The sequence below is a fragment of the Notechis scutatus genome, chromosome 6, assembly GCF_049901735.1.
Source record: "Notechis scutatus isolate UNSWTSFEM ecotype Mainland chromosome 6, rNotScu1.2, whole genome shotgun sequence".
Classification (NCBI taxonomy): Eukaryota; Metazoa; Chordata; class Lepidosauria; order Squamata; family Elapidae; genus Notechis; species Notechis scutatus.
Genome location: NC_142014.1, coordinates 67,756,328 through 67,773,668, shown reverse-complemented (window position 1 = coordinate 67,773,668; position 17,341 = coordinate 67,756,328). Strand labels below are relative to the sequence as shown.

The window sequence follows — 17,341 nt, the reverse complement described above, 5'->3', positions numbered from 1 at the left end:
GGATCTGGAAATGCCGTAAGAGTTTAGTTTTAACAGTAGTTTGTTGTGTACCACTGAATCAAAGGCTTTGCAGAAGTCTATGTAAATTGCATCTATAGCTTTACTCTGGTCAAGTAGAGTAGTCCATATGTTTTTGCAGTGTAGGAGTTGTAGATTGCAGGACAATTTTTTCCTGAAACCAAATTGTTTTTTGGAGAGTAGGTTGTTTGACTCTTAAGTGGAGAGTAAATAAAATTTTAAACAAGCCCAATAGGAAAATTAGCATGGCTATATAGTCTCTAATGCAACAAATTTTTGATGTAAAACTCTGGATGACCACTAAATGGCAGTACACATACAAAAAAAAACTTTCCTAAATCTTTGCCACCATCTGGTAATTGTTCTCCATTTGTAGTCCAGTTTTAATACATCCTAGTTAATAACAATGCAGGTGGCTTTGTTTCTTCTTAGACATGGATGAATCATTTCATCTTATGAAACCAAGTCATCTTGTGTTTATTTGGATTTGGCATCCATGAATAACAACTAGCAGTCAGAAGATACGATGAAAACTTTTTAATTTCACAACGCATGGACAGATTTGACCATCATTTTAATTGGGAAACTGAGCATCTTAGATCAAGCCAAGTCCAAAAAAAAACTCCAAAGAATTCCTAGAAGCCTGGAACTCAGACAAATCAGTCAACAACAGGCACATAGAGATAAATTCTACCTACATACCGCTCAAAAGCCTCCTGTAAAAGCACCTTTAGGACTACCACTCAAAAAGAGACAGTCAAAAAGGAAACAAAAAGACTAAAACGTTTTCCCACTAGCAATCAACACCCATCTGAGCAGAGATTAATATTAGACCAACAATCCAGAAGTAAACAATGTTCCAATTAAGGAACTACCACTGTAAACAAACTAACAGCAAACAACCTAATCAACCTAATCCCATCAACCTGACAAGGCAAGCCACTAGTATATAAAATAAGAACAAACACTACTCATTTCTAGCACTGAGGATGTTACCAACTTTGGAAATGAAACATCTGCAAGAAAATCACCAGGCTGAGAGAGCACCAAAAACCCCACAGTTACTTCGGTTTGGAAGTGACTTTGAAAATTTAATTCCTACTAGAGCAACTAAAAGCAATTGAATGTTTCACTGCTTGCAGCCCATGGGAACGAGCTTTCTTGTCACATTTGGAGAGGCTGGTGCATCACATTAATTGCTCCCTTTGGAGACCAGAAGCCCATATCTATGTAAGGTCATCATTTGGCTGACTGACAGGGAAGTGTCAAGTTTATGTGGGCTAATCCCTTTTAGCCTTCTGCAGATGAGACGATGAATGTGTCATTTCAAAGATGTTACCGAGTGCAAAAGCCATTTGCCTCCACGAAACTCCTGCTCAGAATTACTTGAAAGATCTGCCCAACACATAAAAATAGAAATGCACTCTGAAAAATGGGTCACAGGACGAAAGGGCAGGCCTGTGCTATGAGCTTCCCCAAATTAGCTTTATTTTTTCAAACTCCCTTGAGAATTGTAAGGCGTGCCTATATACAGATAGTCTTCGACTTACAATCACAATGGAGCCCAAAATTTCTGTTGCATTTGTTAAGCGAGTTTTGCACCATTTTATGACCTTGCTTGCCATAGTTCTTAAGTGGATTACTGCAGTGTTTAAGTTAGCAACACGGTTGTTAAGTGAATCTGGCTTCCCCATTGGCTTTGCTTATCAAAAGGTCATAAAAAGCGATCACATGACTCGACACTGCAATCATCATAAATATGAGCCAGTTGTCAATTTTGATCATGTGACCATGGGGATGCTGCAACGGTCATAAGTGTGAAAAATGGTCATGAGTCGCTTTTTCTCAGTGCCGTTGTAACTTTGAACGGTCATTGAAAGAACTGTTGTAAATCGAGGACTACCTGTGTATTCTCAGTTCCACCCAGAGTATAATTCCTGTTATTTTATCCCATTCATATAGAAACTACTAACTGTTTGTAGTGTAAAATGCTATTATACCCAGAGAACATGGATTTTTAGGTTGAACTTACTCTCTGTTCTATTACCAGTAGCTTCTCTCAGAGTATATTTTCATGAACAGAAGTCTAATTATTTGCTGTAGGATTCCTGAACACATTGGGATCAAGGATAATTAATCTGCTGATCAGACTGCCAGAGTGGCAATTTGTCCAGCTATTATACATTCAAAAATCTTTCTAGTGGCCTTATCCTCTCTGCCACTAATGCTCATTTAATGATACAACAGTGCAACCCACGAGATCACATATTATTTTTCATCCTTTAAAAACAGCAAATGGGAAGCTGTTCATTTAAATGTATTTTACACAAATAAATCAGAACAGAATGAGTATTGATTCTTTTGAACATTGGAGTTGGAGAAGACCCCTGAGAATTCTGTGGACTGCTAAGAAAACAAACAAATGGATTGTTGAATAAATCTACCCAGAGTTCTCACTCATGGCACAAATGCAGGGGTGGGGCTGCTGGGGGTTCACAGGGGTTCGGGAGATCCCCTTGCTAAGATTCTGTGCACTTCGGAGAACCCCCAAATCCCACTCCTGGCTGGCCCTGTCCACCCCACCCTGCCCCTCCCAGGAGTCTCCACGCTGCCCATTTTGGATGCAGGTAAGTGCAGGGCCTGCATGGAGGCTTGGGGAAGGCGAAAAACGGGCCTCCCAGAAGTTCAGGAAGGCCAGAAATGGGCCCGTTTCCAGCTTCCAGAGAGCCTCCGGAGCCCAGGGAGGGCAAAACCACCCCCTCACCATGGTGCAGGAGGCTGACTAGGCCACGACCACCCAGCAACCGGGCAGAGAGCTCTTTGCTAAAAATTTTGAAGCCCACCCCTGCCAAATGACCAGGCTATTCTACTTTGGGTGCATCCCAAGACCCAAGTTCTCTGGAGAAAGTTCTAATTCTGGGAAAGGTAGAAGGAAAAGAGGAAAAGGAAACAACCATCAGCAAGGTGGAAGGACTGAATTACAGTGGCACTGGCTGCAACTTTGGAAGATCTGAAGGACCAGGCTAAGAAATGATGCTCATGGAGAACATCTTTATCTAAATGGTTGCTAATCGTCAAACACCAATTGATGGCATATAATCGATAAAATAAACATGATGAAAAGTTCCACTGATCACATGTGCACAAATCTGGAAGCATAAATATGGAGGAGAGGAGCATATCATTTATTTATTTAAAACATGTATATAGCCACACACCTTATCACAAACTGGATAACTCCCAATAAAAAAATAAGACAAAAATCACATTAAAAGTCATAAAACTAAACACATAAAAAAACCATCCTGGTACCGAAACAAGCTTCATGGCATTATTTGTGTGATTATATCATGGCTGTATGATGCAACTGTATTTTTGCCTCCGTAGGGTCTCTGGGGAACACTATATTAAAAGGAAAAATTATCTAGTGATTTAATACTTTTATAGTTGCTTTGAATAAAGTAACTTTACTTAAAACCACTTCCTCTTTCTATAGATGCTTGTGAAGAATCTAACTGATTTATTTCAAAAATGCCAGAGATTTAGTCTGCTTTTAAAACACAGAAGAAATTATTTGAAAATGTTAATTTTAGCAATTATTTTCCCTATAATTTAATTTGGCAACCTTTCTATGGACAGCCAATTATTATCTGGTTGGTGTATTTTTATGGCTACCAGCAAAATTATCCAGTACAACATATTTTTGTATCTTTAAAACTAATTCAAAAGCTATTGATCCTAGTTCACACATGGACTTATTTGTTGCAAATATTATATCTGTCTCCAATACACTTTGATGTTAGTCTCCATACCAATCTTGTGGTGTAGACTGGGATTTCCAGTGACCAGGGAGAGGATTGCAAACCTGATTCCCTCCAATAACAGGCAGGCATTGATCTGACATCTTTGGCTTTGAAGCTAGAAGCATGCATGTTGCATCATTTTTTCTCTGCTGTATTTCATTCTTTAAATGTGCTTTCAAGGTCTATTGATAATATTTAGTGACATGCTGTAATTTATATAAATTTCCTATGTAGGATTTTAATTAAAGCCATGATGGCCCTTTCAGGTAAAAAATAACAAAGTAAGCCTGGAATTCCCATTCAATAGCTAGTCAGAATTTAAAAGTTTCTCCCATTTCATCCATCTTTGGTTCTGAACTTTTGAATGGAGATCAAAGGCATGAAATCCCATCAGGTCCAAAGTGATTTATTGCCTGAGTTTGCAAACCAGGCTGTGTTTGCTAACACAGAGTTGGCTAATTGGAAGCTGAATAAGTTATCATAATGTAGACCATGCTATTAGTTCGATGTTTTGTGTGAATGCTTACTCCAGATTCAGTCAATGACACTCTGTTGATAACAGGTTAATACAGTAGTTCTGCCAATAGAAAGACCCTGCATCGCCACCTTGAACAGAAACCAATTGCTTAGAAATAAGGAAACTGCAGCAGGAGAAAAAGACCAATGGGGGCACTTTTGGAGAAATGCAGCTGTAGAGGAGGCGGGGTTGGAAATGGCAGCAGGTGGAAGTTGTTTACAGTCTGCTCTGCTGTTAAGGGTGGTCCAACAGACTGAAAAAAGCAGCTGGCTGCAGGAGGGAGATCCAGAGGCTTTCTCAGGCAGTACCTTTCAGGTTTGTAACCATAGTACAGCCAGGCAACTCGAGAATTCAGTCTTCCCTTGGGGAATAATCCTCAAAAAACCCAGGGTGTGTTTGTGTGTGTGTGGCATTTCTCCTGTGTTAGGGCTTACCAAGTATCTGAGGTGTCTTTTGCGAGATCCAGCTCATAAATATATTCTGGGGTGCTGCACTTAGGCAATGAGCTTTGCTGGATGAGGTAAAGACCCAACACTTAATATTCACACATGCTTTGTTAGTTGTAATCCTGATTAGATTGGTGGGGTGGGTGGGTTGTGGTTTAAGACAAGTCTCTAACCTTGGCAACTTTAAGCCTGGCGGACTTCAACTCTCAGAATTCCCCAGCCAGCAAAGCTTAAAGTTGCCAAGGTTGGAGACCCCTGGTTTAAGATGTTATGAGGAGTCAGCTAATACAGCCTATTTATAATTTGGGGGATTGTGAGAGACTAAGACCAATAGGCAATGACAGAAAATTAATTTATAATATTGTGTGATGAACATGGTGTGCCCACATTCTATGTGTGGTCAAATAAAATGGTCAGGCATGCCCCAGCAAAAGCTTTGATAGTTGTTTACAGGAGGAACATAAGCCCCTGCTTGTGCTAACAGGCAGATCATCACCCCATTTTATGGATAACAAATTATCTTCAAGCTTTGATTTAGAGAGTCTCTAAATCAAATTTTGTTATCTATCCATTTAAGTACCTTGGTCAAATTAGTTGGGCATGCTGTTTCTCAGCATCACAACTTGAAGATGTGTGGACTTTACCTCCCAGAATTCCCTAGCCAGCCAGGGGAATTCTGTGAGTTGAAGTCCACATATATTGTCAAGTTCCCAAAGTTGAGAAACCATGCTTTAATGTGCACAGGTAGTCCTTGACTTACAACAGTACATTTAGTGACCACTCAAAGTTTCAACGACAGTGAAAAAGAGTGACTTATGACCATTTTTCACAGTTATAACCTCTGCAGCATCTCCATGATCCATGTGATCAAATTTCAGGTGCTTGGCAAATGGTTCATACTGTAGGAAGTTAGCACCCACCCCTCTCCTAGAAAAATGAAATATCCTAGGAAATATTAAAAAGGGAGAATGTTTCCCCTAAAAAGAGTAGAAACTCAGAAGCAGAAACTCACCACAGAAGCAGAAGTTCACCCCCATTTTTGTTAATGGGTGGGCCATTAAGGCCTGGGCCAGAATACTTTACATAACAAAGATCTCCAGGTAGAACTATAATAGGAATTGTCCAAAGCCCTTTCACTGCATCATCATCCAGCAAGGCTCAACCCAGCCTGGGACTCAGGACAGCCTACAGAGTTGCCCCATGGGAGTCTGACAACCAATCAGAATACAACCTCAAATTCAAACCCCAACAAAGGGTATATAAGGGACTCTCAGCATCTTAGCCCTACGTTCTTTTCCCTCACCCAACATCTTGAAGCATGTGATCATCCTTCCTTCTTTGGAGCTCCAAACCATGTGGTCCTGTCCACCATTAAACCATCTTTCCAAACAGCCTCCATGTTTCCAGTGTCTTTTTCCCCACTTGGAACTGAACCCAGAAGGATAATTCTTCCAACAATACTTATGACTGTTGTTGCTGTGTCCCAAGATCATGTGATCACCTTTTGCGACCTTCTGACAAGCAAAGTCAATGTGGGAAGCCAGATTCACTTAACAACTAGCTTACTAACTTGTCAACTGCAGTGGTAAGGAAGGTCATAAAATGGAACAAAACTCACTTAACGAATTTTGGGCTCAATTGTGATCGTAGGTCAAGGACTACCTGTATATGCTCAGATTAAGTGAAGTATGTTGGCATTTAATTTGTATCCATATTCTTTAACCCCAAATGCTCATAAATTACTACTGGGAAGAGAAAAAGATTTATCCAGTTCCTCTTTCCATGAGTATCCATTTCCTACTGGTGGCCAGAGATGGGCAGGTAGGATAAGTCCCACAGTGCAGAGAGCAGCAGAGAATGGGGATTGCAAAGTGATTGTTGGCTTTGATTGAAATGCAAAGTGGTTGGGTAGAGGGGGTTGGAGGGGGAGGAAAATGGTTCACTCTGCCTTCTCCAAGCCTGGCTGCTTTAGGGTAAACCCCTCATCTGAAAGAGGCCTTTGTGTCCAGCCCCCTGGCCCTCCCTTGTGTTGCATGCCAGCAGGTAGCAATTGTTAAGATCAACAGAGCAGGGTCAGAGTGGAAGGAGGCAAAAATGACTTCTGTTGTCATACAGAACAAGAATCTTCAGAGGTCTTATCTATGCCAACTAGGCAGTAACTACTGCTGGCTTTCCCAGCTTCAAAAGAGACTTCTGCTCATTGTCAGCTTCTTTTGGGGGGAGTTAAGATGCCTGTATCAGCGGAGAAGGAGGAATGCAGAATAAGAAAAGGAAATAGGCTTATCTAGTCCTATTTGCTCTCCTTCCTGCCATGGCTTTGATCTTATTGAGTTTCATGACATCTCTCTGGTCTATTTGGATTCTTAGGTTAAGACTTCTAGTTCCCTCTCTTTAGTACTCATAATCTCTGCATAGGTGAACATATAATTATGACCTCATATAAATTTAGGATCATGGTTCAATGCTGGGCAGGCCAAGCATCTATCTGAACCGCTGTAGCAATTGTTTTAATAGCTTTATCAGAAAATAAAATCCAGGATTCCTACAAATAATAATAATTAGTTGTGTTGTCCTTTAATTATATCTTATCTGGTGCTATGAGAGATTTTTCTGGTAGTTCATTCCAAATTGTTGCATTGCCCTCATTCTTTTTAAATTTCACAGTATGGCCCTCCAACTCATGCTTTCTTAGAGGCTAGAGATATTGCCATCTATCTTAGATATATTGTATTTCAGATGTGGACTCACTAGTGTGGTATAATGTGGTATTATCTTGAAGACCTCTATGGATGCAGCCTAGGAATGCATTGCCTTTTTTGGCAGCTACAGCACATTGCTTGCTCATGCTTAAGTACTTAAGTAGTGATGCAATAGGATACCTAGCTCTCTCTCACATATTACTAATGTTGAGTCAAGTACTGCCTATTCTGTACTCTACATTTGTTTTTCCCAGCCTAAGTACAGGACCTTCCTTTCCTCACCACTGAACTGCATCTTGTTAGGTAGGGCCTAATGCTCAAGTCTTATCAAGATCCGTTTAGATCTTGAATCTGTCTTCCAAAATTTTAGCAGTTTCACCCTCCGTTTAGTGTCATCTGCAAATGTGGTAACAAAAGTTGTAGAATGGGACAAAACTCACTTAACAAATTTCTCACTTAGCAACATAAATTTTGGGTTCAATTGTGGTTGTAAGTCGATTGTACCTGTAAGCAGCCTAGTCCAGGATCACCAACCTTTTGGACCTCAGGGACCACCAAACTCATAATTTTAAATCACAGATTCATTCAGAGATCTATCTGCCATCGGCTAGCTCAGTCTGTCGCATAAAATTTGCTTGCAAACTCATAAAATTTGCTAGCAAGCAAACTCGCAAAATTAACTCACAATACACCATGTATGTAAATATTGATTTTTTTTATTAAAAAAAGAGCAACTTTTACCCAAAAGCAGGCAAAGCAGGCAGACAGATTGAGTTGCTCACAGAATTATTCAGTGATCTATCTATCTGCCATCGGCTAGCTCAGTCTGTCACACAAAATTTGCTTGCCATGAGTCTGCACTGAATAATAGAACTTTCAGTCCTAAGGAAGGTTTGGCTCTGGTTGGGGTGGGGGGAAAGGAAAAATAGCAACTCAGCAGGCAAGTTTGCTGGGTAAGGAGTGAGTGGGCAGGGAGGGTTCCCGCGGGCCATGTGGGCGGCGTAGCCTTGTGTTTCTGCACAGCCTGGATTAATTGCTTTGGGGGGGTGCTCGGGGGGTGAGATTTCTCTACGGCCCACCAACATTTTCTCATGGCGCACCCGTGGGCCGCAGCCCACAAGTTGGCAACCACTGGCCTAGTCAACACAGTCTGTTCAAAACATTATATTTGCTTCCATATATCCTTTATAACAGTATCCTTTATAAGACTGAACTGTTAGATGTCCAGATGTCCATTACATCAAGACTCCTTGTGCTGAATTGGGTCCAAGTCCCTAAAGCACTAATGCCAAGATAGTTGAGAGGCACAGAGGTGGTGATCTATGTGATCCAGTTCTGTGTATGTATACTTCTCTTAGTGAATAATACTAATTTTTGCTTAAGTGAGAATGACAATTGTAGTTTTTCTGTAATTCACTACCATTTTCATGGCTTCCACCTTTATTTAAAGAGTGATGAGGAATTCAATAAAGGCATTGCAACTGCTACTATATCTACTTCATTCTGTGTTGGAGGATTAGCTTCCACACACAACCGGACTTCCTATACGTTCCTGAGAAGCATTGGCTTTTGGCTTGTGAAAGAGCTTTTGCTGAGCCCAAGGAAGGAAAAATCATCAGTAAGTAAATTGTGGGGGTGTCTCCCAAGTGAGCTTTTAAGGACCCTTCGTTAGAAAGGGGCAAACTATTATTGTGGGCTGGAAAATCTCTTGGAGAAATTCTTGAGCCCTTAAATTAATATTTGAATCTCTAAAACTTAAGTCCTTCAGTTTCAAGCAGAGAATGTGTTTTTGAAAACAGGTCTCTTGGACTTTTCCAGTTATTTCCTATACTTAAGAAAATTTAAATTTTAAAAAAATTGCATTTGTGTCCATGTTTTCTAGGTGTGCTGTGCCCCTGTAACAATGAAAGTTGTTCAGAGTTTCGGAGGTTGGCTGATCCTCTTTTTCAGTTGGGTTTCCTTATGTGTAACCATCCCAGTGACTGAACGGGAGAAGCTACTTCAGATGGAGAATGCCCGGCGTACAGGTGGCAACCTTATCCTAGGAGAACAGGAAGAAAATTTCAACCACAACCTCATGCAACTGAAAAAAAGAGAAATAACGAAAGCTATGGAAACTGGGATATTTCCACCAGCTATGCATTTCTTCAAGGCTAAAGATTTCATTGAAAAAAGTGATGTGTTCAACATCTTAAAAAAGATGGCCAAAGGTAAATAATTCCTGATTCCCTCAGCATCTCCAGGAGCTTCATGCTAAGTAGATAATTTGGTTGGTTATATTGTTGCCTGTGGACTAAATAAAATTGTCATGCCCCTGTTGGAGATTGACTCCAAGGGAGAGGAGGAACTGCCGACAGGCAGTGGAAGTGTGGCTCCAGAGGTTGTGGAGGAGGCTGGGGAGTCAGAAGAAGACCCAGGCCCATCCCCTCTTCACCCTAGGGCACGCAAGGAGGAACGGAGAAGGGAACAATGTGGCTTACAGGAGAGGAAGCGGCCATGATCCCCCTCATTGGCTGCAGCTGGGAGAAATAGTTATAAAGGAGGCAAAATGTGTTTTATTTCTGGCTGAGGTTTATCTTGGCTGGCGTTCTTCCAACAGACTGTGCCTTGTTATCTTCTTGAAGTTTGTAATTAATTATCCTGGTCTGTCATGGAAATTCCTTCAGTGCGGTTTGTTTTGGTTTTTTATTTCTCCGTTATCTGTTCTTTGAGTTTGGACTGTATTTCTTTATTTTGGAGACTATTTTGGAAAGAGTTTAATCTCCAACTGCGAACAATTGAACAGTGAGGCCAAGTTGGAGGCATTAAAGGAAATTTATTTACCTTTGGGAATTTATTATGTGTGTGCTGCTTCCCGGGTCATCACAAAAATAAACTCTACAAAGTAAAGGAATGGTGACTATTATAATCTGCTTCTTTCCAACCATAGAGCTTTTGCTTTAAAAAAAAGTATTTTCAAAATTAGTTGCAGAGTTTTGTTTTGTTTTACAATTTTAAATAAAATTATTTTCCCAGCTTGTTGGAGTGTTCCAATTAAGGTACAAACCACTCAAATGCTGAATGTTTCTTTTGACATTTACCTGATGTTAGTTTATTATGCAAAACAAAAAATAGAGAACTAATCTACTTCTTTGTGCCTAATTATATTCATAAGTGATAATGGCACAGTGATAAGTGACAATATTTTTCTTTTTTCTTTTTTACACTTTTCCTTTTTTCCCTTGTGTTTCTTTAACTGCCCACCACTTACAGCAGGGGTGTCAAACTCAATTTCATTGAGGGAAGCATCAGGTTGTGTTTGACCTTTGGGGGGCTGGAGTGGGTGTGGCCAGAGTGGGCATAGCCAGCTTGACGTCACTCATATTAGGGCACCTATGGTGGCCCAAGTGGAAAACAGGCTTCCGAGCTCCATTGTTGGCTGCAATGGCCTCCTACAACCATCTGCCAGTGAAAACGGAGTTCAGGAGGGCCCTCATGAGCTCCGTTTTCGGAGGTAGAGGCACCATGGGCCAGTCCTTCACTATTTCCAGGGCGGCCCTGCAGGCCAGATGTAAGCACCCCGCAGGCCAAATCCAGCCCCTGGGCCTTGAGTTTGACACCCCTGATTTACAGCAATAAAGACTATTTATTTATTTATTTATTTAGTGAATGGCATACATCAGGCCTGTCAAACGGCGAGCCGCAGGCTAGATGTGTCATGTGCAGACCACGCCCACCCCGGCTCCACAAAGGCACAATACATCACGATACATCACGTAATGCAATCGAGTTTGACATGCGGGGCACACATGGACTAGCAATAAAAAGAATGTTCCCACATCTTTTCCTGGGCTTGTAATTGATCCCTTTTCCTGAGTTGCTTCTTTTGCTTTTGGTTTTTGGAATTTTGGTTCATAGGAATTAAAAATACAGTTACTTTTTGATGGCTGACTGTAGATGATCTGCATCTTTGGAAGGCTTATGAAGCATTTGCTTCCAACAAGCAAAGTCAATGGGTGGTGGTGGGAAATCAGATTCATTTAACAACTGCAGTGATTTGCTTAAGCACTGTGGCAAAAAAGGTTACAAAATGGGACAAAACTCCCTTCACAATTGCCTCACTTAGCAATGAAAATTTTGGGCTTAATTGTAGTCGTAAGTCAAGGACTATGTATAGTAGCTTCCAAGGCTGGTCTTTGGGTCACCTCCTCCGCGCACACAACTGGCTGCCCTAGCTCTCTTTTCTCTCTTCCGCTGATACCTACTCTCTGGGACTTCAGCATTTCTCTTAATACAGGTAAGGGTCTTTGCTGTCTTAAAATCCCAGGGGACAGTCCATAAGGATGGAATACGATGAATGAGGAAGTTCAACTCAGGCCAACAGCTTTGAGTCTGTCTTTTCATTCCATGGCTTGGCCTTTCCATACCTCAGGATTTTATTAAAGAAAGATCCTGGTTCATCTAAGCATCTAAATTGGAACAATATTAAACCGGGCAATTTCTCCATTACTAGTTATTTCATATAGTTATCAAATTTGTTTAAGAACTACACTATATATCAGGGAAGGGGCAACTATTGCAACTTTATGACCTGTGGACTTCAACTCCCAGAATTCCTGAGGCAGCCTTGCTAGGAATTTTGAGAGTTGAAGTCCACAGGTTGCAAAATTGGCATAGTTTAGCCCTGCTATATATATTCTCTGGGTGATTCATCGAACAAGTTCTAATTCACACTTTTGTTCGTGGCAAACTGGCTTGAGAATTCTGGGAGTCGAAGTCCATATATCTTAGTTGCTAAGGTTGAGTCCAAGAATGCTATTTTGAAATTATGTCTATTTAATGGAATGGGCACACAGCCATCCATTTACCAAGATATTCTGTTTCGGAACGATGGTCTCAACCATACCTTTCTGTTCTGTTTTTCCTCATGCATGATATACTGATAAATCTGATGCTATGCAGTTTTTACATAGGAAGTATTTGCATTATGACTAACCACTATTCTTGTCATTTTTTGTTTAAAATGTTTACTTTACTTTACTTTTTGTTAGTTGTAGAATCACTAAATGTAAGATTATGAGATAACTTTGGAGATCAAACAGTCCAACTTCCAACCCAGTATAGTGATCTACTACTATGGCATCTCAATAGATGCTATCCATCGCCTTTTACCAATTCCCAAAGCATTCAATTCCACTGAAATTTTTTACCCTGAAAAAATATCCAGGCTTGAGTTACCAGAACTTGTGATAGTTCATAGTAGTTTTTTTAAAAAGTGGTTTTCTTGCATTCTTGTCTCAAGTTTGGGACATAATTGCCTTCATATACATTTTATCCAAGCCTTTCATGAAATCTGACTTCAGTAAACTTGTAGTGAGGTCACAACACATAAAGAAACTAAGCAGGAAAATAAAGTCTTAGAGACAATAGCAATAGCACTTAGACTTATATACCACTTTATAGTGCTTTACAGCCCTCTCTAAGTGTTTTACAAAGTCAACATTATGCCCCCAACAATCTGGGTCCTTATTTTACCAACCTAGAGCTGAATCAACCTTGGGTGGGATTCAATCTACCAAATTGCAGTCAGCCGGCAGTCTGCCGAAGTAGCCTGCAGTAGTGCATTCTAATCGCTGCGCCACCGTGGCTCAATACCATGAAGGCTGTTCCTGCAGCATTATTTGTTCACTGCCTACAGTTAGATATACAAATATTGCCAATTTTAAATGAATACAATCTTTGTTTGCTAAAGATGAAGTCTTTTGGACATCTTTTGGTGCAATCTAAGCATTGTAGCCTTTGCACAGTGTTATTGGCTAGGGTTTGTGTTCGCCATTTCAATCTAGACTTATACAGGGCCAATTTATCTTTAAGCAGTATTCCTCTTCCTAGCTTTCTACTGTTTGAGACAATTCAGCTAGTCACTTATAGGTTTCCTTACCCATACTAGTCAGATCGCTATATTGCGCTGGGGTACAGAGATAGCTTTTTTGTCTTGACAAAGCAATTCAATCCATGATCCTGTTTTCCTTTGTCCACTTGCTTTTTCCTTGCCGACAGGTGGCCTTTTACATGTTCATGACTATGCTATCCTGAGTCCTGACTGGCTGATATACAATGCGAGCTACCTGCCTAACTGTTACATCTGCTTCTGCCCAAAGTGGACTGTTCAATTCAAATTTTCAAAGCCTTCTCTTCCTACAAAAGTGCCTCTTTGCTCCAAGTGGATTTTGCTAAAGACCTACCGCAAGAGACTGAAGGATCCATCTGAATTTGATAGGAGGTGGGTGAAAATATTTCTAATTGATTGCAAGCAGATTTATACATATATTATGTTGCTTTTTCCTCTTCCAAATGTGCTGGGACTGCAACTCTCTGAATGTATAGTTAGTACACTTCAATTTGAAATACAATAGATTGGAGAAGACTGGTTTGTGGCACTATCTGCATAATTGTAAAGATGGATTACTTGTTCTGCTTGTTCATTCCATCAGAGCCTCTTTTTTTAATCTAGAAGCCATTCATAGTGCTTCAGTGGAGCAAACATTATGTTGAAGTTATTTGAACCATAATTCTTAACTTTTGTACAATGTGTTCCCTAATTACTCTGGGTGCCTTACCTTATTTTTACTATGACCCTACTATAAAAATGTGGAGTTGTGTTGGCTGATAAGACCATATGTTAATCATCCATCTAAAACGTCTTAGTGAATTAATGAGTGAAAACAGAGAATTCAACCAGCACTTCTTTGTAAATATATATCTTGCACCTCAAGCATGTACTTTACAAGCAGAAGATTACAGGTTCAAATATTGGTATCTCCAGTATGCTTGTCTAAAACTCTGGGTAGTCATTCCCATTCAGGATCAATATTATTGGACTGGGTCAGGGGTCTTCAAACTTGGCAAGTTACTTAAACTCCCAGAATTCTTCCTCCAGTCATGTTAGCTCAGGAATTATGGGAGTTGAAGTCCACAAGTCTTAAACTTTCCAAGTTTGAAGATCCTTGGACTAGATAAATTACTGTTCTGATTCACTATAATGGCTTAGAAGTATTGGTTCTTTATTTTTTTCAATATAAGGAGGATTGTTCATAAAAGAACTTCGTTCGGGGCATGGAAGTAGTTCTGTTTCAAATTTCAACGAGCATTTGGGTAATACCAATAGAGGAATCAAGGTCAAGGCTTCTGGGACAGATATGTTGTTTTACTGCAGATACTAGAAAACCTAATAATCAAGAAGCAACCAAGCCCTTCATAATATCTTATGTTTATTTACTATGTGAAAATGGGTTTTTGGCTGTCGTTCTCAACCTTGGATGTGGTGGGCATCTGCACCATGTTTTGAAGACTGTCCTACCAGGCCAGCTTCAGCCCTCACTCTAAAACAAGGGTCTTCAAACTTGGTAAGATTAAGACTTGTGGACTTCAACTCCCAGAATTCCTGAGCTAACATGACTGGAGGAGGAATTCTGGGAATTGAAGTCCACAAGTCTTAAAGCTGTCTTAAAGTTTGAAGACCCCTGCTCTAAGATCTGCATGGTTATTGAATACTCTGGATTCTGCATTACTGCAGTCAAATTTCATTTCTAATTCTGTGGCCATTTTAAGAATGATTCATAAAAACTAAAGATTGATAGAACTGTATATGTTTTAAACATGGAGAAAATTTATATTCTCATTTCTGGCTATTATGTAGATCAAAGCTAATTTTGTACCCATCCCATGTACACAACACAAAATGATACATTAAGTAACAGCATGCAAGATTTTACTTTGAAGCAATATCTACAGTTTATACGTAGTAAGCATGGGTAGGTTCAGGAATTATTGCTTGATGAGTTAAGGGGCAAAAATACAAGTAGAAAGTGATTCAAGGACCTGTTGCAAATGAAAGTCTTTCATGTTTTTGCCTGTTGAATCTCAGATGCTTGATTTATGAACAGGGTGGACAACACATGTCTTCCAGAAGACATGTGACCGTTGAGTTTCCTTTTGGCACTTTCTAGAATGTATAGAGATTGGACCATTGTATCTGATGGCAAACTGCTAATTCGCAAATAAACATTTTCCTCGCTTCTCAAAAGGATTTAATTAAAGTATGTAACCCTTTAATTAAGCCTAATTAAAAATTAAATCTAAAAAAAGAGACAGACCACTGGTACATCAAAAATGCAACATGCATTTTGCATTCTGTTACAAGAGATGAAAGTTGGAGGTGGAAAAATTGTGTGTTCCCATTCCCTCCTCAGAATCTGCAGACTATGACAAGTGTTTCATATTAGTTCAAATCAAGCAAGAATAGCCGATTTATTCAGTCCTGCAAAGGTCAATTTATATTCATACATACATAACCATCATGCAGTTCCCTTTTTTGAATAAGCAACTTAATCCAAAACACAGAGAAGGAACAATAAATAGTAAGCAAAGGGAATGAAAGGCATGAAATAAGAAAAAGGAAAAGTGGTACACTTAAATCCAATATATAGGAACATTTTCTTATCTTTGTAACTCATCCCATCCTTGATTTCATGCTGTACCTTTAAACATTGCCTTTTATTTTTCATGGTTCTCTCGTTTTGAAGGACCCACCAACTCCCATCCAGCCATGATTCTGTTTCTCCTTCCTCTTGACCCATACATTCTTCCTTCATGTATTTGTTTTGCAATTCAGTCCTCATTCATTCTTTCTGTGTGGCCAAGCCATATCAACACACTCCTTTCACACTGATCACCCACATTTGTCTACATTCATTCTTCACCCATTCATTCTCCACCCTATCTCTTTTTGTTTTGTCCCACAGCCGTCTTAAGTACCCCATTCCTGCAGCATTCAATTTTTATGCTTCTCCTGGTATTTCCAGCTCTCATGCTCTTATTCCCAGCCAGTTTTGCTTCTACTGACAAACAAGAATTCGTCACAGCAAGCCCGTATATCATCTATTCGCTTTCTGCCAGCATTTGACTGTCTTTAAATTTACTCCATCCATTTTCCTACCTATAGTAAACACGCAAGGGCAAAATTTTGCTCAGATTAAAATGTTAATGGCAATACAAGTAGTCCTTGATTTATCATCACAATTGAGCCCAAAAGTTCTATTAAGTGAAACAGTGGTTAAGTTAATTTTGCTAATGTTATGACCTTTCTTGTTAAGAAAGTTGTTAAGTGTATCACTGCAGTGGTTGAGTTAGTAACACGGTTGCTAAGTGAATCTGGCTTTCCCTTTGACTTTGTCAGAAGTTTGCAAAGGGGATCATGTGACCCCAGGACTTTGCAACAGTCATAAATATGAGTCAGTTGCCTAGCATCTGAATTTTGATGAAGTGCTGCAACAGTTGTATGTGTGAAAAATGGTCATGTTAACAGATAACAGATAATCAGAGTTGGAAGGGACCTTGTTGGTCATCTAGTCCAGTGGTTGCCAACCAGTGGGCTGGGGACTACTGGTGGTCCATGAGAAAATTTTGCTGGTCCACATAGAAATGTCACCCCCAAAGCAATTAATCCAGGCTGCGCGGGAACACAAGGCTGCACCGCCCACATGGCCCACAGGAACACAAGGCTCATGTCGCTTGCATTGTGAACAACACGAGGTAGTGAAGGGAGGGGGGGAAAGGGCAGAAGGGGGACTTGCCCCATGCACGCCTGGCCAGGCTACCAGGCTGCTTCTTTCCACTCTTTCTTCTTCTGCTTTTGGCTGCACGCAAGGAAAGCAGCAAAAGTCTTTCTTTCTCTCCCCCAAACTCTGCCAGAAATGAGTCTTTGGGACCCTGCTCCAAGAGTCTGCGCCGACGCAACAAGTCTCCCAAAGACTCATTTCTGGGGGAGAGAAAGAAAGACTTCTGCTTCTGCTGTTTTCCTTGCATGAAGCCAAAAGT

At 40.2% G+C, this 17,341-nt stretch overlaps 1 protein-coding gene across 7 annotated transcripts in view; it reads left to right on the top strand.

Moving 5' to 3' along the window:
• ADA2 (adenosine deaminase 2) overlaps window positions 1-17,341 on the top strand; it is a 59,286-nt gene that overhangs the window by 17,805 nt on the left and 24,140 nt on the right. For 4 of the 7 annotated variants that reach the window (XM_087968613.1, XM_087968612.1, XM_087968614.1 and 1 more), the window contains 2 exons: window positions 9,366-9,693; window positions 13,523-13,745. In XM_087968613.1, coding sequence (XP_087824739.1) covers window positions 9,387-9,693; window positions 13,523-13,745 — 530 coding nt within the window. In that variant the 5' untranslated portion in view covers window positions 9,366-9,386. Of the gene's footprint in view, window positions 1-4,524; window positions 4,729-4,826; window positions 4,859-9,365; window positions 9,694-13,522; window positions 13,746-17,341 lie in introns of those variants that run through there. The other 3 variants (XM_087968611.1, XM_087968615.1, XM_087968616.1) reach the window with 3 other exon arrangements.